Below are 24914 nucleotides of genomic sequence, written 5' to 3'. Positions count from 1 at the left end.
TAAATATACAAATAAATATCGCAACAACGTAAAAATATACATTAGTCAGCTTAAACTGATGACCATATGAAATGTTTAGAAAAACATGTCCCACCCTTGTTCATCAATAATGGCCAGACATAACAAACCATGTTTAAAAAGTAGGTTTGTCTGTGGAGTCCTCCCTTCAGAGGTTTGTTTAGGCCTAACAGTGTGGACCCCAACCCATAATTCTCTGCAGACACACCTGTGGAGGAGAGTATAAAGACCCTGGACTGACCTGAGTCAGACATCAAGCTTCAAGGAGTCTCTCCACAGCAGCTCTCCACAGAAGCTCCACAGACACCAGACCCACGATGAAGATGAGTCCCTCTGTCAGCCTGCTGCTGCTGCTGCTGCTCGGCCTCTCTCAGGCAAATCCTATCGAGGAGGAAATCAGTGGAGAAGGTCCTCTCCAGGAGGAAGACATCGAAGACGAGGTGAATGATGACACTGTTGACATCGGCACCAGAATTCTGATGTCTAACAACGCCACCGATGAGACACTGCTGGAAGGAGACCTGCTGGCTCCCAAAACCAGAAACGCCATACGATGCTGGTCCCAGAGCTGCATGTGGAGGAAGGCCCGTAATGGCCAGGTGGTGGTCCCTTTCGCTATCAGTGGTCAGTTCAGCAGCTATGAGAGGCAGACAATCGAGAGAGCCATGAGAGGCTTCCACAGCAGTACCTGCATCCGCTTCGTCCCCCGTGGGAGGGAGCGCGACTTCCTCAGCATCGAGAGCAGAGGTGGATGCTTCTCAGCTCTGGGCAGATCAGGAGGCATGCAGGTGCTCTCTATCAACAAGCAGGGCTGCATGTACCACGGCATCATCCAGCACGAGATTATCCACGCTCTGGGCTTCCAGCATGAGCAGACCAGGAGCGACCGTGATGGCTACGTAAAGATCAACTGGCAGAACATGAACCGAGCCATGGCCTACAACTTCCACAAGCAGAACACCAACAACCTGAACACTCCTTACGACTACTCCTCCATCATGCACTATGGAAGAACAGCCTTCTCCATCAACGGCAGGGACACCATCACCCCCATCCCCAACGCCAACACCCGGATCGGTCAGAGGCGAGGCATGTCAGGCTGGGACGTCAAAAGGATCAACCTGCTCTACAGATGCTAACAACACTGCTGACCTGCTGACCCCTTCACAGCCAAAGATATTATTTAGGAAAACTAAAGCTATTATGACCTTTCAGTTCTTGTCACCAAATTCTTTCAATATGTTCAGACAATAGAGAGTAAGATGACGTCTAAAAGTTGTCTAAAATGTCTTTAATAAAGTCAGTGAAAAATGATTATTGTTGTGTTATTTCCATCTATTTGTCTATTTACATGTTTGTTACATGTAGCACAAACACTCACAGCCATGCAGGGATCCACAGACCACAACAACCACACAAACTTTCCTGCTGGCACCTAATCTAATGGTGGAAACTACTGTAAAGACACACAGAAACTAACAGTCTCTCAGAGTGATATCTGAGAGAGCCAGTCCCTTTTTTTTCTTTAGCTCCAAAATGAAACGGGTGTTTACACCCTACAGCCTACTGGGGGTGTGATGTGAGTCGGTGGGTGAATACGGGGGGCTTCATCTGCTGTTTTAACATGAGAGACGATAAACCTATTAAGATTTTTTTCATCACAAAATGTGGTTTAGCGTTTTGAAGAAGTGGGGGGATTATTGCTTGAGGTTTTCTTTGGTTTATGCACCTTTAATGAACTGTGGGGTTGTGTATTCTATTTTTCCCTGCCATTTACCCCAGTGAGAGACAGCCTTTTCATGTTCATCTGTTTTCATCTTCTTGTGGTATCTCTTGCCCACCATGGTTACAGGTAACCAGGAATTTTTTACCAGGGTTTTACTCCGGAGAAACAGGAATCATATCCAAGGAAGACAACAAGTGGGGAAATCACCCACTCTCTCATCTTGGGGAGGTAGTGATGAAAAAAACAACACAGGACTCTTTCATGGTCATGTAATTGGTATGCGTAAACTTTAAATCTTTTAACAAAGCTCAACTGGAGGGCATGTTTGGGGTCAGCAGCTGGGGTTATCCCAGTTCCAGTAGGGTATGTTAAAATTGATTTAGTTAAAAAAGACCATGGGCTACCTGCCTCAGGGACAGTGTTAGGTGGGAAGCTTGACTGGGGTGGTACACCTATCAAACGGTAACGCACGTGTCCTAAGACAAGCTCAGGGAGTACAGAAACCTCCTGTGCAAAAGAACAAAAGCTCACTTGATCTTGATTTTCTGTGTGATTTCTGACTTTGAAAACAGGCCCCACAATTCTTCTGAGTTTTTGGGTTTTAAGCAGAAGGTTCATAAAAGGTTAAACAATAAAAAATGGTCTGTGGCTCTGGCATGAAGTACTATGGTGTGCCAGGGGTACAAGGTGTGACAGGCGCACAAATATGGTGTACCGGGGTCACAAAGTGGTGTATGGCGTGATGCACAAAATTGGGGATTCAAAATATAGGACACACCAACTGTCTGCAATGGTATTGTTTCAATCAATAAACACTTTTCTACCAACTAACTAAACACACAGAACTGAACAAAACTTCATCAGATACAAACTATTATGCAAAGCAGAGAATTTCGTATACATCTTAAAAAATGTCTGGATATTTGTTGCCGTCCTCCTGTGTCATGCATACTGTACAGCTGGTGGCAGTAGAGCAGTAGCAATAAACTGTTTGTTAGAAGTCAGTAAAGCAGAAGAAGTAGTTCCTCTTGTGCACCGTGCCGCTGGTCTGTGCAGGACTGTGGAGACAAGTGTCGGCTGTTGCAGGCTTTTTATCTGGGTCTCTGAGACAGTGACAAGGCTTCACCACCTGTGTTGAAAGAGGGATTTCACAGCATGGCGTTAAACCTCATCATCAACACAAGCAATCCGCCTCTAGGTGAGTTATAGCCTGAGATCCCTGAAAGAAACACAACACTGTTAATTATGTGTCATTCTGACTAATGAGGCAAATTCAAAATATGTTCGTTTAATGTTGTTTATAATCAACTATAAAAAGCTGCGTGTCTGATAATGAAGAACCAGTCATTGGGTGTTTTCTGGGTACTGCGGCAGACACCAAGGCAACTGTGAAATGACAACAACAATAATAAAAGTTGGGTTTTTCCTACCAGTTTTGTTTGATGTAAACCAGCCGAATTGAATAGCGGATGCTTGCAACTCCAAATATGCCAATATCTATGAAGTAGTTATGTGGTTTCTCTTACAAATGAGCAACCTCTGTAACTTGAGCTATATATACATGGAGATTGGTGTGACTGTATGGCCATATAAGAGGAGAGGAGCTCTGCCTCTATTTAGCTAACGTTAGCCGGCTTGTCGTCGTGGCACTCAAACCCACAACATGCGAACAGCTGGTTTAAATGTCCTTTTAATGACACATGCGACCTTATACTTTACACGTTTCACATGGCGCTGTTGGCTCCCTATAAACGTAGCTGCTTTAGCTTTAAGCGAAAAGTCTTTGTGAACTTGGAAATGTCACATTACGGATGAGTTGACACGCTGTCATGAGCTAGCTAATAGTGAACCCCGGTTAGCTAGCGGGGCCGTGTGGATGTTGACATATAGACAGCGTTGTTGGTAAAGCTAATCTATAGCTGAGTTATTTATGACACATGTGTGACAGGGTGTTGCGCTTTTGCTCACCGAAGTCTGGTATAGACTTTCTCAGGGTTATCGTGGCCACGCTTTGTAGCAAAATAAGCTAATACAATGATTGTGCTGTGACAGAGGACAAACAGCGCCCTCGTGTGTTTGTAGTTTTAACAGCCGGCTGATGCAAGCCTGGTGAAAACTGAGACGTGGATTGTTGGATGAGGAGAGCATTTTTGTGCACACTTATTTGTTTCATTATTATTCAAACACCTTACTACAATTGAAAGTAAAACTAGATACTGACATACTGGACGACAGGTCTTGGTCAGAGGTTAAAAAGGATGTGTCATCTGTACAGAGATAACCTTCCTGCATGTGTGTGACAAAGGGTGAGGTGTACCTGAGAGTATGAGGAAAACAGTTCTGTGATGGCGATATGATGATTAAATGCCAAACATTAGTCAATATAAGGTGAAACTCAGTAATAACAATGGAGAGTCTTAAGTGTGGCTTGTTAACCTTACGATCCTTTACTCTACTATTGATTTCAAGTGCATTACAAGAGTATACCAACAGTCAAAAATAAAGAGTTTAGTATCATGTATGACAAAGAGTACTTAAAAATTGTCACATTTGAGGAACCGAAACATGCAAATTCTTCTGTTTTCCATAAAAAAAATTGATGAAAATATTCGACGACGGATTTTCTGTCGATCAACTAACCGCTTTATCGACTGAGCTCTAGACTGAGTGCACAGCTGTTGCAGCAGGCTGAGATAATTACAATAGTGTGTTGAGCACACTAACATGAAACAGCACAATGTGCTTGTTTTGTAAGACAAGTTCAACTGGTTCTTGGACCAAAATGCTTTTAAAGATTCTCAGTTATCCAGGTTGTGGTTGTTTTGAACTGAAACAGCCTTTTAGGTCAAATGTGAAACTAGATTTTAGATTGAGGCTGCTCAGTCATGTTTTTTACAGATTCACAACAACAAACACTGAATGAATCTCTCTTCTGTCCTGCAGGAGCGCTCCTGGCAGCAGAGTATGTGAAGGGGAGCGTGCAGCTGTCAGTAGAGGAAGGCAAAGACACCCGGCTCCACGTCTCAGAGTCAGTAACACAGTTGACGTTTAACTTCATCGACATTCAGCCAGTTAAATTAACTTAAATAGTGTAATGTTTAAAATGCATGATGTAAAGGATTGATCATTTATCTCAACTCTGTGCTCTCCATCCTCCCATCAGTGCAGTCCAGTTCAGTGATGCCAGTTCTATCAGTCGCTACCTGGCCCGTGTGGCTCCCGCCCTCGGCCTCTATGGAGCCAACATGATGGAGCAGACTGAGGTGTGTGTGTGTTTGTTTTTATGAGATATTGTGTAACATTTTGAGGTTCTTGGTCCTCATCCAGGATGCTGTGTGGTATCTGCAGGTGGACCACTGGTTGGAGTTCAGTGCACGGCGTCTGTGTGGTCAGCCTGGTTTCACTGTGGCACTGGGTGAACTGGATAAAGCCCTTTCCCTGCGCACCTTCCTGGTCGGACATGCCCTCACCCTGGCTGATCTGTCCATCTGGGCCGCCCTCAAAGGTCAGTATCATCAAGGATCAAATCTCATCTGAAAAAGTCTCCCAACTCATGGTTTATCGTTTTTAAAACAACACAAAACTCACATCCGATCACTTTGTCCAATCTGAAGAACTGTTGAAGCACTTTTTGTGAAACTAAAAACTGTTGTGGTGTGGAATTCCTGCTGTCAAACGGGTGAAATGTAGCACTACAGGTTGTGTTTGTCTCTCTGCAGGTCATGGCGAATGGCCCAGCCAGGGCAAATCCTTCTCTCACGTCAACCGCTGGTTCTCTTTCTTGAGCTCACAAGTTCCCTTCACTTCTGTGGGTGGCAAGTACGCCTCCAAGAAAGCTCCAGTAAAAAAATCCAGTGTAAGTGTAACATTAAGCAAGCAGATTTAACAAATAACTTGTACAACATTTGGTGTCTTTATATTTATTTGTATTTCTCTTAGTCACATGAGCAAACCACAGCAATGTTTTGGGCTGTCATAGGAAAATAATTAAATCCTGCAAGAGATTTTATCATGAGAAAAACAATGTTACTGGAAAATCAATTAATGACAATGTTATTGTTTATCGCGATTATTTCTGGAACATTATATCGTCTAACAAAAGTAGTTATCGTGACGGACCTAAACAGCACAGCTCTATTTCTGACTGTTTGTGTTTTTTATCGGCAGTCTGAGGAGGAGAAGAAGAAGGATGTTGGCAAGTTTGTGGATTTGCCAGGAGCTGAGATGGGCAAAGTGGTGGTTCGATTCCCTCCTGAAGCCAGCGGGTAAGGCTTGCTCTTGAGTTGAGGAGAAGCTGTCTGAAATGTATCTTGTCAAGCTTCTTTTCAGGAAATTGACTTGGCAGTTCATAGTCCCCTTGACCACATTGGTGCTTGATGGTGATTTCTAACTGGCACTATCTAACCCTCTCTGTGTTGCCAGATATCTGCATATCGGCCATGCCAAGGCTGCTCTGCTCAACCAGCACTACCAGGTCACATTTAAAGGCAAGCTCATCATGCGCTTTGATGACACCAACCCTGAGAAGGAAAAGGAGGACTTTGAGAAGGTGAGACAATCCAAAGACTTAGACATCCTGGAACAACAGAATTTTGAAACGTATGAATTGGTAAAATGTCAGTCCACTTTTGTGTTCTTATGTCTACATTCATCTGCTCTTCTTCTCAGGTGATCCTGGAAGACGTCTCTATGCTCCAGATCCATCCAGACCAGTTCACCTACACCAGCGACCATTTCCCCATCATCATGAAATTCGCAGAGCAGCTTCTCACAGAGGGCAAGGCCTACATCGACAACACGCCTCCAGAGCAGATGAAGCAGGAGAGGGAGCAGCGTACCGAGTCCAAATGCAGAAATAACAGTACGCTCGCCCAGAGACACGAGCCATGTCTGCTAGCAGCACCCCCATGATTGTTGAAGCTAGATATAGTTACAGCTTCTTTTTCTCCCCTCTGCAGCCGTGGAACAGAACATGAAGATGTGGTCGGAGATGAAATCCGGTACAGAGTTCGGGCAGACCTGCTGCATGAGAGCCAAGATTGACATGAGCTCCAACAACGGCTGCATGAGAGACCCCACCCTCTACCGTTGCAAGAACACCCCCCACCCTCGCACAGGAAGCACATACAGGTACTTGAATTCAATACGTTTAGGGAGGGGCAAACATTACTAATCTTTATTATTTTGTACTTTAACATCTAGGATATTTGCATCCAATATGGGCCAAATTTAGATATTCAAGGAATAGTAATTGTGGATACCGTCCCCCTCTTTGCTTTCAGAGTTTACCCAACGTATGACTTCGCCTGCCCCATCGTGGACAGTTTGGAGAGTGTGACACACGCTCTGAGGACCACAGAGTACCACGATCGCGACGAGCAGTTCTACTGGATAATCGACGCCCTGCGCCTCAGGAAGCCCTACATTTGGGAGTACGCCCGCCTCAACCTCAACAACACAGTGCTGTCCAAGAGGAAGCTCACCTGGTTTGTCGACCAAGGATACGTCGAGGGATGGTAGGTTTAGATCAGGCATAAATAAGGAGTTTATCGCCCCCAAATCCACCCTTTATTTATCCCCGCTTCTTCTTTTCCTCCAGGGATGACCCTCGCTTCCCCACCGTCAGAGGAGTGCTGAGGAGAGGAATGACTGTGGAGGGTCTCAAACAGTTCATAGCTGCTCAGGTGTGTTTGTCAGCCGCTCATTGTTAGAGACGTGCAAGAGATAATACGCTCAACTTTATGCCACGCCATGTTTCTGGTTAAGTCTTGGTAAAATGTTTTAGTTAATCACATTAAAAGAAAGATTTTCATTTTCATTTTCAAATAAGCTTAAATTGACTTAGGAAAACCAACATTTGCAAATGAAGGAATTGTAGCATCTACTCACAATAATTACATGTGAAATGTGAAGAATATTAAAAAATATTGCAAGATTTGTGTTGACCCCCCCCTCATTTCTTCCTCACCTTCCAGGGTGGATCAAGGTCAGTGGTTAACATGGAGTGGGACAAGATCTGGGCCTTCAACAAGAAGGTACACTTTTCTCCTTTGTCATTGCACATCTTTAGGCCTGATTGTCTGAACCTACAGTTGCTGTAAACTCAAATGATGATTTAAAAGATGATTATAACATTAGATTTAGCCCTGTTTTTAAGGACTTTTAGGACAGCAGCTCATTGTTAATTAGAATTTAACATACTGAGCTAGTTTTTGCGGGATAAGAATCCTCTGTAAAACTTCAGAGGTTTAGTTTAGATGAACACTTTATTGGTAAGAGCAGAGACCTTTAATTTATTTACCAATACAAGCTCGACAGGGACTAGAATGAATATGAATGATAATTATGCTAATATACTCAAACACTGAAGCCGGTAATTGAGAGAGGTTCAGAGAATTATCTGTGGGTTCACTGCTCGCATGGCTTCTATCTGCGCTGCTGTTGTCTTTTAAAAAAAAAAAGCGCTTTCATTTCGTTTCCTGCCTCATTACTCTACCCTCCTTCCTACACACAATAACACTGAAAACCTTAAAATCCAAAAACAGCTGCTTCATTTCATTTCCCACATTTTAATTTTTTTTATTTGTTTATTTTTCCCTATTTTCATCTGTCTGGACATCAGTGTTGCTTCCTCTGTGTGGTTTTTCCTCGCTGGCTGCTTCATCCTCAAAGTCAGGTGTAGAAGGTGTGAGGCTACAAATGAACATCAGCAGACAGGGGACCAAAAACCCAGCACACATTCTCTAGTTAGATCTGAGTTTGAATTTAAATGACATTTTAGACTCATGACAGGCTGGAGTTGCATGATCTCTGAAGTTGTCAGGAACAAGTTATCAACAGCTACATGAAGAAGTGATGTCAGTTGATTTTTTAAGTTGACATTTAGGATCACACAGCTGCTCGCACTGCTGTTTTTTGCAAAGGGCTTCATATGCATGTTTCAACTAACCCACTCCTCCCTGTCCTCTTCAGACAGTTTCATGTCCCCAATTTACCTTCATAACAACTTAACAGGAAAGTGGCCATAACAGTAGATTGGGAGAAGTTAATGTAATTTGTGACTAAAAATATCTCATAGCCCAATCAACACAGACGTTATATGTCTATGTAATTAAATCACAGTCATAGTACAGAATAATACAGCAGCAACAAACCAAGAGAAAATAACAATGTGACTCACTCAGTGGATGCCATATCCTATGACATCTATACTTTCCAGCTGACTGGACATTATTTATAGTTTTACATGTACACAAACGATACTCCTAACTTGTATAAATAGACTACTCTATGTGTAATTGTAAAATGTTGATGGAGCAACCACATGCAATACAAGTCTCTGTTTATGAAAAGTCCTTCACTTTTTTTTTAATTTACTTGTGTGTTTTTGACAGTTTGCTTATTAGTGCTTGTAATTAGTATGTTCAATAAGTATATTATCTGACATTTGTGGCTGAAATTCAAGGAAAAATATTTAAATTAGAATTTTCACTTAAAACAAGCCTACTGAGTGAAATACTTCTGGTTTCTGTTCAGGCGGTGTTACATGCATTCATTCCTCTTTAATGTTACACTATTTTTTATTATAAATTCAAGACCTCAGAAGTCTTCCAATGGCAGTGCCAAGTGTCTCTTGTCAGATTTTTCCTAGGTTTCCATTCAATATTTTTGGACGACAGGAAATAATAACAGTTTTTGTATTTTATATCTTCTACTCCGATTTATTCCTTTTTGTTTGTAGTTGGAATCGGGAACTTTTAGTCTGTTGGATAATGTTGCTGCTGCTCTCCATCAGTGAAAAGCTGGGGCTTGTCCCGATGTCGAATATGTTAGATGAATAAAAACAGTAAGGTGGTTGATTTGTGTGGAGGATTCAGCAGTGAGGCGAAACTCTGTAAACGGTCCATTCTGTGTAAATGTGTCTCTACCTCTTTCCTCTCTCTCTCTTTCTCTCTGCCTCCCTCCCTTGTATCTGACATTAAACAGCATCTCACTCTTCTGTTTCCAAGCTGCCAATTAGCTGTCTGAAGGTACTCCTCTCCTCCACCTCCACCTCTACCTCCTCCTCATCCTCACCCCCCCACCCCTTCCCCCTGCTTTCATCATGTGCTGGTTTATCTGAAATAATCCACCGACAGCCTTTTCACTATTTTACCAGCCAAACAGAGAGTAGGTCCTCCATGTTACATCTGAAACAAATGGCAGTAAAAGGCGAGCGGCAGCGGAGTGGTGTAGCGGTCAGGGTGACGTACAGTAGCACCTTCTTTAAGTGTTCTTGAAATGGCCTTGAGCAAAACGCTGCGAATAACTACCAGCTGACCTCCAATGACGTTTTTTCCCCTGCTGATTTTTTTTATTCTTTTTTTTTAAGCTGTGTGCTGCTTTCATCGCTCATCATTCTCTTCCTGACTCGTGTTCAAACATGATTAATACTTGCTGTAAAGGATGTTGAGGAAAACTGGGTGGTCATTCAAGCTGTTTGGATGTTGTGGACATTTACTGCCCAAAAATCATATATAACAGTAACCTGGTTGTGTTTGTTGGGGGAGGCGTTGGGTAGAAGTTAAGAGGTTCAGACAGTATTTGAAGCTGCAGTTTTTTGTCTTGTCTGCATGCTGCTGCATATTCTCTTAAAACAACAGAATAAGGAATAAAATAAGAATGATCAGAACATAAAGTTTCAGAAGCAGTTACTGTCTCCAAAATAATGTTTCCTAATCTGAATTAGAATAACCATCATTATCTTAATCACAAAACAAAACATTACAAGATTAGGCCTGTCATGATAACTACATTAGTTACGATATATTGTCTCAATATTATTTTCATTTGAAGATCATTTTATACAACTGATATAATGGGGGGGGCGGGGGGCGGGGGATTGGAGAGTGAGCGCTACACTTCTGTAAAAACCATAGACTGTATAAAAGAAATGGACGTAACATCCGTGACCTCACCCATTGGTTTGTGGACTGCTGCTCAGAAGCCAATAGTTTCGAATCTAGGCAGCGCCATCATGAAAATTTCAGGTGCATGCTGGGAAAAATAAAAGCACAGATTCTACTTATATGGGCATGAGGTGAGGCCGTGGGCGGAGCGGGGAGGTTGCGATAGGTTGCGAGGGCTGGATCTCGAGGACATTGGGTAATCAATCAGTCAATCACGACGTAGCCACGCCCTAATGCATACCCTGCTTTATCGTCAAATATAAAATCAGGGAGGCCAACATTTCACCAATGAACATCATACTGCATTGAAGAAGGCTTTAAACTAGCGATTGAGACCATGAACACATTTTGAAAACGTGTACTGAGGTTAGAAATCAAGTGAGAAGTTGGTGAATTCTCCATTGACTTGTATTGAGATGGAAGTCCTTTTGACACCAAAACGATCGCCCCCTGGTGGCCTTTTGCTAGAATGCAGTTCTAAGTTACTTCTGCATTGGCCTCATTTCAGATATGCTATTATGGGCTGGGACAAAGTTATTTACCTTTTTAATTCTTCTGCAGTCTCCACTCAGGACGTACTGTACACAGTGAGGAATAGTGGTAACTGCTCACTTAGTTAATGTGACATGTATGTTTATGTCCATGTATCATACAATAAGTCCATATGGTGTTGATAATGACACAGGGTGACAGACCTAAACAAGATATCATATTTGAACCAAGTCAAATCGATTGTAGTATTCCCTGTAGGAATTATACCATACATCAGTGGTATAAAATTATCAAATGACAATAATATTGTTTATCGCAATTATTTCTGAGCCAATATATCGTCCAACAAAAGTAGTTATCATGACAGGTCTGGTTCCCTATCTTCTTCATGAGTGTTCAGAAATAGACAAAGCAGGTTTGATTTTGTTCTGTAGTTTGATCTTTAAACTTCCAACCAGCCTGTCCCCAAAACCAGAACAAGAAAATGTATCAAGTCAGAGCTCTTGGTGTTCATGTTTTGTAGGACATTAAAGCTCATAAAGTGTTAATTCCTCCTGTCTTCTTCTTGTCTTCTCCACCTGTCCCCGTCCTCCTCATCATTCAGTCCATTGCAGCTTTTGTAGCATGCTGTTGAGAATTTTTTTTGTTCATATACTTGCATAGTATTTAGTATGTCAATTATAAAATAAACACATTTTTAAACATTTCCCGTCTGAATAGCTAGTTACGAGACACATTCCAAGCTTTGGTATAATGTGAGAAATGCTGGATAAATATGCTATAGTATTAATCTGACTGTGGCTGCAGACTTGAGGGTCTTCTGTGAAGATCCATCTTGCTTGGATAATGTTCATGATGAAACACTTGGTTAGCTGATCATCTTTGGGACTCTTAACCCATCAGGCTGGCTGGTTAAATAGTGAAAGTACATGATAGAATGAATAAATAGCCAGTCCCCCTAACCTGCACACAGCCGTGACTCGTGAAATACGTTTTGCTTTTTTTTTTATACCTGTCTTTCTTCCTTTGTGTCTCTTTTATTGTCTCTTCCCGAGTCCCAAGTATTTCACTTCACTTTCTTTTATCTTTTGATTTGAAGAAAAACATTTTTTAATAAAGTTGCATCATTTTCTGCCTCGTCCTTTTTCATTATTCAGTATTTTGTATGTTGGTGTTAATTAAATAGTGGTTTGCTGTTTTTTTTAATGGCCTGTAATCATTTGTGTGTATGTTTTTGTCCATGTTTATGTGTGTGTGTTAGGTTATCGACCCCGTCGCCCCCAGATACACAGCTCTGTCCAGCTCCTATGTGGTTCCTGTTTCTGTCCCAGAGGCTACAGAGGAGATGAAGGAAGTGGTCAAACACCCTAAGGTTAGTGCTGTCTTTCTCTCCCTCTCCCTCTCTCATACTGTACACACACACACACACACACACACACACACACACACACACACACACACATACAAGCATATATCAGATCATGGTCACTTTGGGAACATGACCCTGACCTTAACCACTGACCCAAAAGTCAGCTTTTTCCAAATTGGGGACATGGCTTTTGTTCCCAATTGATCAAGTCATTCCCAATCAGCTGGTCCTACTGTAAGTCTTCTTCATGGTGACTTTTGAAAGTGTTATTTTTAAATTAAGTGGAATGCTTTTTTTTTTTTTTTTTTTACTGGTTTTAAATAGTAAATGTATGTTGTTTTTTTAACTGGAATCTAGTGAAAAATGTAACTTTGATTCCATTTTTATTTTCCATACAGAATTTTGACTCTTAACAGAAAATGCTATCCTTTCCTGTTTTTAAACTGGGCACAGGCTCAGCATGTTTGTTCATTTGCTTGATTATTTATCTGTGGAAGACTTTTTTCCCATATTTTGTAGTGCAATGCTGAAAGGATATACTGTATGAGGGAAACACTGTCTGCCTTTGTACATCAGACAGAATGGTAGAAGTCACTAATCTGAAAAAAAAAAACTGTATAAAAACGTAAGAAGCTCAGTGAACAGTAGTGTCTGTGTCAACATGTGATTTAAACAGGGGTTCAGGGTAAAATAACCATGTGTTGGATTAATGGAGTTTTAAGTGTCACTCATGCCTGCCACAGTTGTCTCTTAGTAAACTGAGCAGCTGCTGCCGGACAAGTGCTGAAACTGTTCTGTCTCCATCCAGAACACAGATGTGGGCATGAAAGAGGTTTGGTATGGACCCCGGGTTCTGGTGGAGGGAGCGGATGCTGAGACGTTCTCAGAGGGAGAGATGGTCACCTTCATCAACTGGGGCAACCTCATCATCACCAAGATAAACAAGTACGTTTGATTTCTGCTCATCTAATCCGCACTGTTGTTCAGAGCCACTTGGTGGAGCATTCAAATAATGACCTATTGTTTCTTCACCATTCAGAGGCGCCAACGGCAAGGTTCTGTCCATGGAGGCTCGTCTGAACCTAGACAACAAAGACTACAAAAAGACCACGAAGATCACTTGGCTTGCCGAAACGGGCACAGCACCCCTGCTGCCCACCGTGTGCATCAACTACCAGCCCCTCATCTCTAAAGCCGTCATCACCAAAGACGACGACTTCAAAGACTACATCAATAAAAACAGCAAGGTTTGTCCTTTGCTCTGTGTGTGTCGGGGGTGGGCGTCTGGTGATTTCTTTTTTGTTGCGCTCATTTTTTAAATTGTCTGCTGTTGACTCATTCTCTCAGTTGGAGGAAAAGATGCTCGGAGATCCCTGTCTGAAGACCCTGAAGAAAGGTGACATCATTCAGCTCCAGAGGCGAGGCTTCTACATCTGTGACCAGCCCTATGAGCCTGTCAGGTGAGGGGAAAACACCTATTTGTTTGCTTTATTTAAAACCTGTTTTGGTTCATAGAGATCACCAAACACATATTTGAATCTTCTTTCTGCTGTTAACCGTGATGATTGTCCTGTTGTCTGTGATTACATCCATAGTCCCTCAGCTCTCTTACCTACATCAGGGTTGTGTCCAAAGCCACTCTTGTGTCACATTTCACTGATTTTGATCTAGTAGACTCTAAGCTTGAGAGGGTTATATGCATAATTAGACTTCAAGCCATTTTGGTAAAGAGCCCAGCCTAGAATATCTTTCATGTTCTGGGATTCTTCTCTCCGTTTTGAGCTCTCTTGATGGTTTTCCCACGTCTGTAGCCCCAACAGCTGTAAGGAGAGTCCCTGTATCCTGATCTACATTCCTGATGGTCACACTAAGGAGATGCCGACTGCCGGATCTAAGGACAAGACCAAGAGTCAGGCCCCCAGCAAAACGGTGAGTGCTTTTAAAGAAAACACCCCTCATGTTTCTTACTGTTATTTTGTGTGGAAACCGTCTCTTAAATGACCCAACTGCAGCGCTTCGGCTACAGTGATTTCAGGTTGAAACATGTCCAGCTGTAGAAAAAGCTCTACCCTTCGCCTCAGGTCAACATGATAATCATTTAGACACTGGTGCTCTCTGAAATGCTCAATAAAAGCGATTAGTCTGGTTTGAAGCACCAACAGCATTAGCAGGAACATGAGATGGTGATTGCTAACTGGTCTTAACTAGTTGTGCAAATGTTGGCCAGCTGAAAGAGAATAAATATAATATACTCTTATTTAAAGACAGCAGAAGTCTATTTCTTGTTCTCCTAAATCTGCTTTATACCTTTCATCTTAGCCTGCCTCCGCTGCCAAAGCTGCCAAGGCTACCAAAGCTGCCCCAACCTCAGCCCCAGCACCTGCCTCAACCTCAACCGGTGACGTGTTCTCAAGCATCGTAGCTCAGGGTGAAGCCGTCCACCAGCTGAAGACTGCCAAAGCTCCAAAAGAAGAAGTGGACAAAGCGGTTCAGCAGCTGCTTTCTCTAAAGGTCCGTCAGCCATAACTAGAAGCATTTAAACAGTAAATAAAAAGTTAATTAATTATTCAAATGATTATAATATCACTGCTTTTTTTTCTCTCTGCAGGCTCAGTTTAAGCAGCAGACAGGTATGGACTACAAGCCAGGCATGACTCCTCCCACCTCCGCCCCAGCTCCACCCGCCTCATCATCTGATTCCGCCTCCTGCCCATTCACCCGCGTAGCTGAGCAGGGCGAGCTGGTCAGGAAGCTGAAGGCAGAGAAAGCACCCAAGGTACGTTTGTCTAATCATTAATCATGTCTACATCTGTTCATGTCCAAGTCAATTCTCTATTCGTAGAGTCTTTTTGTCTTTTTCTCGTGTCCTCATGCGTTTGACTACTAAGTCCAAAGTCACATGTCTTATTGTTCGCCGCTCGTGTCCTGAATCTATTTGTCCAGTCATTTCTCGTGTCCCCCATCATCATCTGCATGCCAGTCAAGTTTATCTTTAGCATCCTGCAACTAAGCTGATTTGTTGATGGTACCAGGACCAGGTTGATGCAGCGGTGAAGCAGCTTCTCGCTCTCAAGGCGGAGTTTAAAAAGCTGACTGGTCAGGATTACAAACCAGGGATGGCCCCGACCACTCCCGCCTCCCCTGCGACCACCACCACAACTACCACCACCACTACCACCACCTCCTCCTCCTCCAACTCTTCTTCAGGCCTGTACGAGCGCGTTTCACAGCAGGGAGAGGTTGTGAGGAAACTGAAGTCTGAAAAAGCCCCCAAGGTATTTAGATGCAACATTGTGGACAGTAGAAACTAGTGCCCTTTAAAGCTCAGTGCAAATGACTCATCAGTTTACTCAGTAAATGCCTCATTAACCACAGAGACCATTTAAAAATACTAATCAATACAATTCTTGGTACACCACTGAAATAACAGTGGGCAGTGCAATGGGACAACAGTCTAAGTCTCAGGGTGATGAAATTACTCTGCAACTATTAACATAATTTATTAGTCGGATCAGTCATTTTTCAAGCAGAAATGACATTCTTGGTTCCAGTATCTCTAGCATGAGGATTTGCTGCTTTATCCTGTTTTTATATCCATGTAAAGGGAATAGTAACACATTTGAAAACGTCATTTTGGGCTGTGGGAAATTTTTATAGTCCAAATAATGTGGCTAGATAAGAGTAATGACTTCTGGTCCATTCTGCCTACCACTGTGACAGGCAACTGGCAAGACTCCTCTGTGCTAAAACCAGACATTCCCCCTGGTGCTCAGCTCAAAATAACTTAATTACTGAATTTAGGATAACACAAGTCATTTTACTGTAGCTCCTGCTGGGGGAAAAGAAAGAAATCAGTTTCACAGTCACAGTGTTTTATCTAAGGTAGTCTCTATCAGCTGTAAGACTCCACACTGGCCTGAAGCAACATGGAGAGACGTGAACATCTGGAGTTTCTGTTATTGTCCTAATGTTCTCAATTTGATTGAAAAAACAAAAACAGATCTTAGTTGAGGATAGGTGACTGGGATAGCCTTGCTGTCATGTTCAATGTTGGTGTCTAAAATAACATTAATGCATATTTTATACATTAGAGTACACATTCTAAATGCTAAGATGCTAATATCTACAGCAGCAATAATGACAAGCTAAGGCTGTATGGAAGTGAAAATAGAAGGACTTTGATCTTAGAGAAAATGTATTATATTAACATGTTACCATTATCACTATATAAGTCTTACATGCTGAAACAAAGCCACTTTTATAATTCAAACATGGATGTGATATCAATATTTTCCATCCTTGGTGAGTGACTATATCCTTGTTCTCATCTCTCCAGGACCAGGTTGACGCTGCAGTCAAACAGCTGCTCGCACTTAAGGCAGAGTACAAGCAGGCCACCGGCCAGGACTACAAACCAGGAGCAGCACCAGTCCAGAACACCGCAGCTCCAGCTCCTGCCAAGAGCAGCCCCAGCTCTGCCCCCGCTGCCACCGGCATCTACGAGAAGGTTGCCGAGCAGGGAGAAATGGTCAGGAAGCTGAAGACTGAAAAAGCCCCTAAGGTAGGACTGATAATAGTTTCATCCCTGCTTTTTAAAACTCCTAACAGCATTGAATAGTCCTTCAGCTGTTACCCACACTGTGACTAAATGGTTCTCTTCTTGCTGGCTGCTTATCAGGATCAGGTAGATGCAGCAGTGAAGCAGTTGTTGGCTCTAAAGGCAGAGTACAAACAGCAGACCGGAAAGGATTACAAACCAGGGTTACAGACACCAGCTAGCCCTGCAAAGACCCAGTCCAGCTCTGCCTCAACCCAGTCTAGCTCTCCCCCGCAAGCCCAGGAGCTGTTCTCCCAGGTTTCCCAACAGGGAGATCTGGTGAGAAAGTTAAAGTCTGAGAAAGCTCCCAAGGTAAGGAGTCCATCTCAGGGAGGGATAAAATACATTTGGTATTAGAGAGTAAAAAAACCCACAGCTGAACAACAACTCTACCTTCTATTTCAGGACCAGGTGGATGGTGCAGTGAAGACTCTACTGGAACTGAAGAACAAGTACAAGTCGCTCACCGGACAGGAGTACAAACCAGTGGCTGCTGCCGGAGCCGCTGGAGGAGAGGACAAAAACCGCAAGGAGAGGGAGAATAAGTCTGAGAAACAAGGAGGAGGAGGAGGAGGGAAGAAGGGGAAAGGAGACAAAGGCGGCCAGGGCAAGGAGTCTTCTGGAGGAGCAGGAGGAGCAGGAGAGGGTCAAGGACCTAAGAAACAAACACGGTGAGAGACTGAAAACAACTGAGAAGAGAGGTGAAGGAGTAGATCAAGATAATGAAGCTTGTTTCATACTGGCAAGTTTTTCTTTAAAGCCAAACTTGAAGATTTAGGGTAAAAAAAATCATAATATGATAATCATAATAAGGATACAGAGGAACAAAGTGTTATTTTTACTTTTTGCATTTTAAGTCAACTTTTGGACTTTGTTACTGTTCTACTGTTTACTGCAGTCTCTCTCCAAAAGTGCAGATTTAATCGCTCACATTTCAAAAAACAATGACTTGTTCTCACTTTCTTTGTGGTCATTTTAAGACTGGGAGTATTACTGTGACTCTGCACGCTGAAGAACAGTATTTATAGGCTTTTACCCAGTATGAATGCTTCCTTTGTAGTTACAAGTTGGTTGTACTGAAAATGATTAGGCGAGAGTCTAAGCCAATAAAATTCTTTATACTGAACTACCTTCTCAGAATCCTGTTTTAACAAGCACATCATAGTCACTTAAATGTGATGTTTACTTGAGATGCATCATTTAATACAGAGGTGTTGAATTGCTACCACAAACTTACTTAATGATACACTGAGTTGGCAGTTGGTGGTGGAAGGTTGTATTCAAAGCACAATCCCACCTGCCGGTTAGTTATCGAGCTTCAGAGCGTTGCAATGCAACAGACCCACACTCATGGATTTGTTACTGGAACACACTGAAGATGGATCATCTGTAAGCAGGACCCTCTGCTACTGTAACTTAACCACTGAAGAGGGTTGTTATGTATTCAGATTTGGTGAGTTGAAATGGCTGCCGTGGTTCTCCGATCCGTTTGTTTTAAGCAGTGCTCGTTGTTTCCTGTCAGCTTCAACGAGGAAATCCGATGCCTTGTTTTACGGTAGTGCTGCACTACTGCTAACTGTGTACATATTCATATTTTGGCACAATAGCGCACTTGAAATTTTTATTTTGAAGGACTGCAAAAGGTGAAAGATTTTGATTATAAGATGCAAAAAGTACAGAAAATAACTTTTTGTTCCTCAGATATGGAATCATGATTGTAATATGGTGCCAATAATTGGGGTTTTTCCTTTTTTTTGGCCTGATGGTGCAGCTCTATCTGTGTGTGTTGTCAGTTAGCAGTAGAAAGCTGGTTTGCTGTGGCTTGTGCTGTGAGTTTTGAGTTGCATGGTTGATTAGACTGGAAATGGCTGTTAAGAGTTGTTTTATTGCACCGTGGAGTAATGATCATTGTGTCTGCACTTGGATTACCAGCAGAGTAGATTTACTAATTGGGCATGGATTGACATATAAGTGTTTGTTTTGTGGTATTTCCCAGACTGCTCTGTCAATGTATGTAGGCAGTGTTTGATCACTGCTTCCTTTTTAATCAAACAATCAGAGGAGACAGTGCTCTAATACAGTAAAACAGACACTTGGTTCCAAAAGTAATGCTATGAATGCAGATTTGTGCAGAGTCTAACATGCATTTACAATAATTAATAATAATATGTGTTATGTTATCTCAGAGTTTGTGTCATACTAACTCACTTGTCTTCCTCCTTTCAGGTTGGGACTGGAAGCCAAGAAAGAGGAAAACCTGGCTGACTGGTACTCTCAGGTAAAAATACACTTTTCTTTCACTTGAACTAAAACTTATTTGATTTCCAGACAAGCCATGATAAACACTTTAAAAAACACGTTTGAAAATTGATGAAATGTCTTTTAAAGGTGACCTATTATGTTTTTCATTCTTTTCAGTCTTTTATTTATAATGTTACAGTGTAAGATGTTCATATTAAACATGTCCAAATGTTGTTGCGTTAACCAGTAAAGCAGGAAATGTTGGGTTTGCATCGGTGGTAACTCAACACATCTCTGATACAGCTTCTGGAAAGCTAGCCAATCAGAACAGAGTGGGTTAATTGGAAGAGGGGCCTTAAAGAGATAGGAGCTATAGGAGCCTGTTAATAGACAGAGTCTGAACTGAGGGGCTGAGAAGATAAATACAGAGTTTTTTTCAATTGTGAATCATGCAAAGCTACTCTCCCAGAATAAAAATATAGAGCTGGAAATTAGCATAATTCTTTTTTTTTTTTTTTTAAGATTTCGGTCTCACTTTCAACTTTCTGTCGCTCATTCCCATCCAGGTTATCACTAAAGCTGAGATGATTGAGTACTACGATGTCAGCGGTTGCTACGTGCTACGGCCCTGGTCCTTCGCTATCTGGGAATCCATTAAAGACTTTTTCGACCGGGAGATTAAGAAACTGGGAGTGGAGAACTGCTACTTCCCTATGTTCGTTTCTCAGGCCGCTCTAGAGAAGGAAAAGTCCCATATTGAAGATTTTGCTCCAGAGGTAAACATGACCCTTCTACACAGAATCATTCTATGTTTGAAATAAAGGGGACAAAACATGGAAATCAGTGCTAAAGACGATGGTGATATTAATAATGAAAACTAACGCAACAAAATACCTATCATGCTGCTCTCTTTGACAGGTTGCCTGGGTGACCCGGTCAGGGAAGACCGAGCTGGCAGAGCCTATTGCAGTCAGACCCACCAGTGAGACAGGTGTGAACCACAGCTACACTCTCTATATCTCAGCAGATGCATATAGAGCATATACAGTATTTTGACAAGTTAGTTAGTCGGTTACAGTTATAAAAGATTTCTTGCTTTAGGGTGAGCTGTCTTGTGTAGTTTTACTGCTCTGTGATGTTTGGTATGAACCTGCGCGTTTGTGTTTTGCTCTAGTGATGTACCCAGCCTACGCCAAATGGGTGCAGTCCCACAGAGACCTGCCAATCAAACTCAACCAGTGGTGTAACGTTGTGGTCAGTACCAGAGGCCTCTCTGTTTACAGCTTCTGTTCCATACCTCTTACTTTTAGGTCTTTTGTTGTCTTCTGTTCACTAGTTTCCTTCACTGAGCTTGTCACACAGAAGTCTTTTTATCCCTTCTTACCTCTTTTCTTCCTGCCATTCCTCCTTCTAGAGATGGGAGTTCAAACACCCGCAGCCCTTCCTGAGGACAAGAGAGTTCCTCTGGCAGGAGGGACACACAGCTTTTGCTACGAAAGAGGAAGCAACTGAGGAGGTAACAGATCCGGTGACACGTGCAAACATAACGGAGCAGTACTTACACTGCTAAAGTTAGCGTTATTGTTTTAACTGATAGTTGTACTAAACAGTTCGTGTGCTTCGCCCATCATGTATGTGTAGGTGATGCAGATACTCGACCTGTACGCCAGAGTGTATGAAGAGCTGATGGCCATCCCCGTGGTGAAGGGAAGGAAGACAGAGAAGGAGAAGTTCGCAGGAGGAGATTACACCACCACTGTAGAGGCGTTCATCTCCGCCAGCGGCAGAGCCATTCAGGTACCGAAACACAGTACATACAATTTCTGCACTTTATATTTATATCCTCGCTGGTTCTCTCAGCTGAATAATACTTCACCAATGATAAACTGTAGAGGAACAGACAAGGATTCATAATATATTGTCTTCCTGATTATTTTGAACAAAGTCAGTATTGCAATTTTAGTCACAAAAATGGGGAGTAATCACTTGCTTTGTGCTTCCATAGGGTGCTACATCCCACCATCTGGGTCAGAACTTCTCTAAGATGTTCGAGATTGTGTTTGAGGATCCTAAGAAGCCTGGCGAGAAGCAACTGGCTTACCAGAACTCCTGGGGTATCACAACCAGGACCATCGGTGTCCTCACCATGGTCCACGGAGACAACATGGGACTCGTACTGCCACCCAGAGTAGCCTGCCTGCAGGTAGATATGGAGACACACTACATATACTTAATGAAAGACTTGTTTAAATATCATTCTACAAAAATCCACCATGATCTAAGATACTCCACAAAACATCTGCTTTTATTCTCTTCTTACATTTTCATATTAACTAAAGAATTGTAAATGAACAACCAATATATGAGACATATTGATACATATAGAAAAAAAAATAAGAATATTTTCATGTAAATAAATCTCATTGTTTCTTTCCCAGATTGTCATCATCCCATGTGGCATCACAGCGTCTTTGCCAGAGCAGGACAAGGAGGCACTGATGGCCCAGTGCTCCAAATACCTGAGCAGGCTGCTGGAGGCTGGTGTCAGAGTGAAGACTGACCTCAGGGACAACTACTCCCCAGGATGGAAGTTCAACCACTGGGAACTCAAGGTCAGAAATAATATGATGAGCAGTAATAATAGTTTTAACTTGATGCATGATGTTACAAACAGCTTTATGTGAAGCAAGAAAATGAAGAATAATAAACAACGATCATTTAAGAACAAATGCTTAAAAGTGGATGTCTTGTCCAGGGCGTTCCCATCCGTCTGGAAGTGGGTCCCAAGGATATGCAGCAGCGTCAGTTTGTCGCAGTGAGGAGAGACACAGGCGAGAAGGTGACTATTCCAGAGGCCGAGGCAGAGAAGAGGATGCTCACCATGTTGGAGGACATCCAGAACAGCATGTTCAATAAGTAAGATACAGAGTCTCAGCTTTTATTACATGATGTTATATGACATGATGTGCGTATATATGTGTGTATATATAAACCTATATGCAAGAAGACTAACTAAAATGTGGTGTGCTTGTGTGTGTCTCAGAGCTTCAAATGACCTGAACACTCACATGGTGGTAGCAGACACTATGGAACAGTTCCAGAAGGATCTGGATCAGGGCAAGGTGAGGAAAACAGCCCAGACTCACTGCTAGACCTTTCATTGTTGGTCCTAACTTGAGTTAAAAATCGATTTCAACAAATTTGTTTTGCTCGATAGATCGTCCAGATCCCGTTCTGTGGAGGAATTGAGTGCGAGGATTGGATCAAGAAAACCACTGCCAAGTATGTTCCATTCACAATGATTTTTGCACATTTCTGCAGCTCCACGGAATCAAAATGCCTCTATTCAGGATTTTCAGTCAGAGTCATATGTAGTATAAGTGCATCATTTTTACCATTCACAACAAAGTATTTATTTTTATCCGCTTTCTTCTAATTTTGCCTTGGGTGCTTTAATTTCAACCTTTTTAAAGATTGTTCTGCTTGTCTCCTTTGTATCAGGGACCAGGACCTGGAGCCTGGAGCGCCATCTATGGGAGCTAAGAGTCTCTGTATCCCCTTCTCACCCCTGAAGAATCTGCAGCCTGGTCAGAAGTGTGTCAGCGGCAAGGAAGACGCACAGTATTACACCCTGTTTGGACGCAGCTACTAAAGATCTGCTTCACTGGAGCACAAGGACGACCATCGCAGTAGAAAAGGGCTTTCCTTCCCTCTCATGTATTTCTTCTTTTCTGATCTCTTGTGGGTGACTGGACTGTGGGATTTAGAACGGGGAATATGGTTATTTTGTGTTTTTGTTTTTTAACATATGTTGTCATTGTTATCATGATGCTGACAGGAAGTGGAGTTGAGATAACATGGTATGTAGCACTGTTTCTTTCCTACATGACTGATACCTCTCTAAAGGCCATGTCAGAGAACACTCACTGTCCAGCTGCGGTTTGTGATAGGATTGAAATACAGAAACGAGGCAAATATTAAATCTTGCCATTGTCCCACAGTCGCTGACATGTAATGAATCAACTTTTAGAGTTCATCGAAACGTGACTGGTTAAATTGTTAAAACAGCTGCTGGATTTTGGAAACCACTTTAAGAATTTCTATATTTTTATAACTCCCTACTGACACAGACAAAAAAAAACAACTCACATTTTTGTTATTAGTTTTCGCTCTACATTCATGAAATAAGCGGGTTTTATGACACATGGGATTTTGAAATTTGGCAAAACTGTCAAACAAGCACTGAAGAGAATATTTACTGAGAAACATACCGTCTGCCAGTGTCTGGGGAACATTACACTCAGCCTGCCAACTGTCTCAGGTTCTCTGCGGGTATTCAGGCTTGTTGCTGTATTCGCACAGCTTTATAGACCCTCCTCCGTCTGTATAACTGGTTATGTGGCTCATGGCTCACAGCCTAATGCAACTCTTTCAGATCCACCACAGCCAAATGATGAACAGCTGTGATGAACTGGTTGATAACTGTTGATGTAACCTTCTGTCACCCCTATTCCATTAAACTACCCTACACCTTGTCTATAATAAAGTTATTTACATGGCTAACTGTGGACTGTGTTATTGATCATGTGGGCTGACACTATGCACAACAAGATGCTTTCACTTTCTTTGCAGATATAAAGCAAATTGGCAGAAGATGACATTTTGGCCTCTGGATACTTGTAAAGAATATTTTGCACTGTTGTTTTGGCATTTTCTTGAAAATCATGATTGATTAATCAGTAATATACTTGATATACAAATCAGTAATGGAAACTAGTTAGTTGCAGCATACAGTCAGTGCTCACATATTTAGCAATATAAGTGAATCCAGTACAACAGCCCTGCAATAAATCCTGTTTATTAGACATATTTTTAGGTCTGGTTAGGTTTTAGAGTCCATGTGGAGGTATTTTACTCAACTGGATTGTTTTTAGGGGTGTTTCTCTGTTCTGTATAATTTACAAGTTTACTGTATTGGAGTGCATTACTTTTAAATACTGTATCAAATAACGGGGTATAAATATAGTGAAATCTGCAGGGTTGCAGAACATAGTGCTCTCTGCAGCAGGTCTATTACATAATGCAGAGTCTGGTCCAGCCAACAAATAGAAAAAAAACCACTTCCTATCCGAATTTTCAAAATAAAAGTATCGACATGTGCGCATATATGGTAGAACTTATTGCAGCATCATCATATGTTTTAGTTCATATGTTGTCATACTTTACAGTGTGTTTAAGTGGTGTTGGACATGTTAGCTCTGTGACAGGCTGTTGACAGTTAAACTTTTTTTATGGTGGCAGACTGGATGAGTCCTTTTGAATTTATGTTGTCAGAGGGTTTTATTATCATTCCCATTCATTTTTTGTTGTTGTTACTTTTCTTACCTGCACCTTATTCTCTACCATTGCAGCAACTGTTGATCTAGTTTTCCAAATAGATGATAAATCGATAAGGAATTGATAGCTGTCAGTGACATATGATTTGATAGGCCATTATGCAATATTAAACCATGCTTTGATATT

The 24914-nt window shown here is 42.0% G+C and overlaps 2 protein-coding genes across 2 annotated transcripts; both read left to right on the top strand.

The window, feature by feature from the left end:
• Positions 1-335: 335 nt before the first annotated feature.
• On the top strand, positions 336-1157 carry LOC128380697 (high choriolytic enzyme 1-like). The gene has a single exon (XM_053340605.1). It carries the CDS (start codon positions 336-338, stop codon positions 1155-1157), a length of 822 nt encoding a protein of 273 aa, XP_053196580.1.
• A 1633-nt stretch (positions 1158-2790) lies between these two features.
• eprs1 (glutamyl-prolyl-tRNA synthetase 1) lies at positions 2791-23954 on the top strand. The gene is made up of 35 exons (XM_053321557.1): positions 2791-2942; positions 4688-4772; positions 4908-5007; positions 5093-5249; positions 5464-5600; positions 5912-6009; positions 6167-6293; positions 6413-6605; positions 6703-6874; positions 7027-7260; positions 7344-7428; positions 7720-7779; positions 12446-12556; positions 13362-13498; positions 13593-13800; positions 13901-14013; positions 14365-14482; positions 14873-15064; positions 15162-15329; positions 15586-15828; positions 16890-17114; positions 17232-17462; positions 17556-17821; positions 19377-19428; positions 19958-20167; positions 20310-20382; positions 20566-20645; positions 20806-20907; positions 21033-21188; positions 21397-21594; positions 21830-22003; positions 22147-22307; positions 22435-22513; positions 22609-22673; positions 22893-23954. Exons 1-35 carry the CDS (start codon positions 2900-2902, stop codon positions 23041-23043), a joined length of 5004 nt encoding a protein of 1667 aa, XP_053177532.1. The 5' UTR covers positions 2791-2899; the 3' UTR covers positions 23044-23954.
• The last annotated feature ends 960 nt before the right edge of the window (positions 23955-24914 follow it).

Source organism: Scomber japonicus, chromosome 1, assembly GCF_027409825.1.
Source record: "Scomber japonicus isolate fScoJap1 chromosome 1, fScoJap1.pri, whole genome shotgun sequence".
In the NCBI taxonomy this organism is placed as follows: domain Eukaryota; kingdom Metazoa; phylum Chordata; class Actinopteri; order Scombriformes; family Scombridae; genus Scomber; species Scomber japonicus.
Note: the sequence above shows the minus strand (reverse complement) of the source record. Positions and strands in the feature narration are given on the sequence as shown.

Excerpts from the sequence above, each read along its gene's own strand:
- LOC128380697 (XM_053340605.1), top strand. The coding sequence starts at position 336 with ATGAAGATGAGTCCCTCTGTCAGCCTGCTGCTGCTGCTGCTGCTCGGC.
- eprs1 (XM_053321557.1), top strand. The coding sequence starts at position 2,900 with ATGGCGTTAAACCTCATCATCAACACAAGCAATCCGCCTCTAG. Across the intron at positions 5,008-5,092 it reads ACATGATGGAGCAGACTGAG|GTGGACCACTGGTTGGAGTT; the intron begins GTGTGTGTGTGT and ends TGGTATCTGCAG. Across the intron at positions 13,801-13,900 it reads ACATCAATAAAAACAGCAAG|TTGGAGGAAAAGATGCTCGG; the intron begins GTTTGTCCTTTG and ends TCATTCTCTCAG.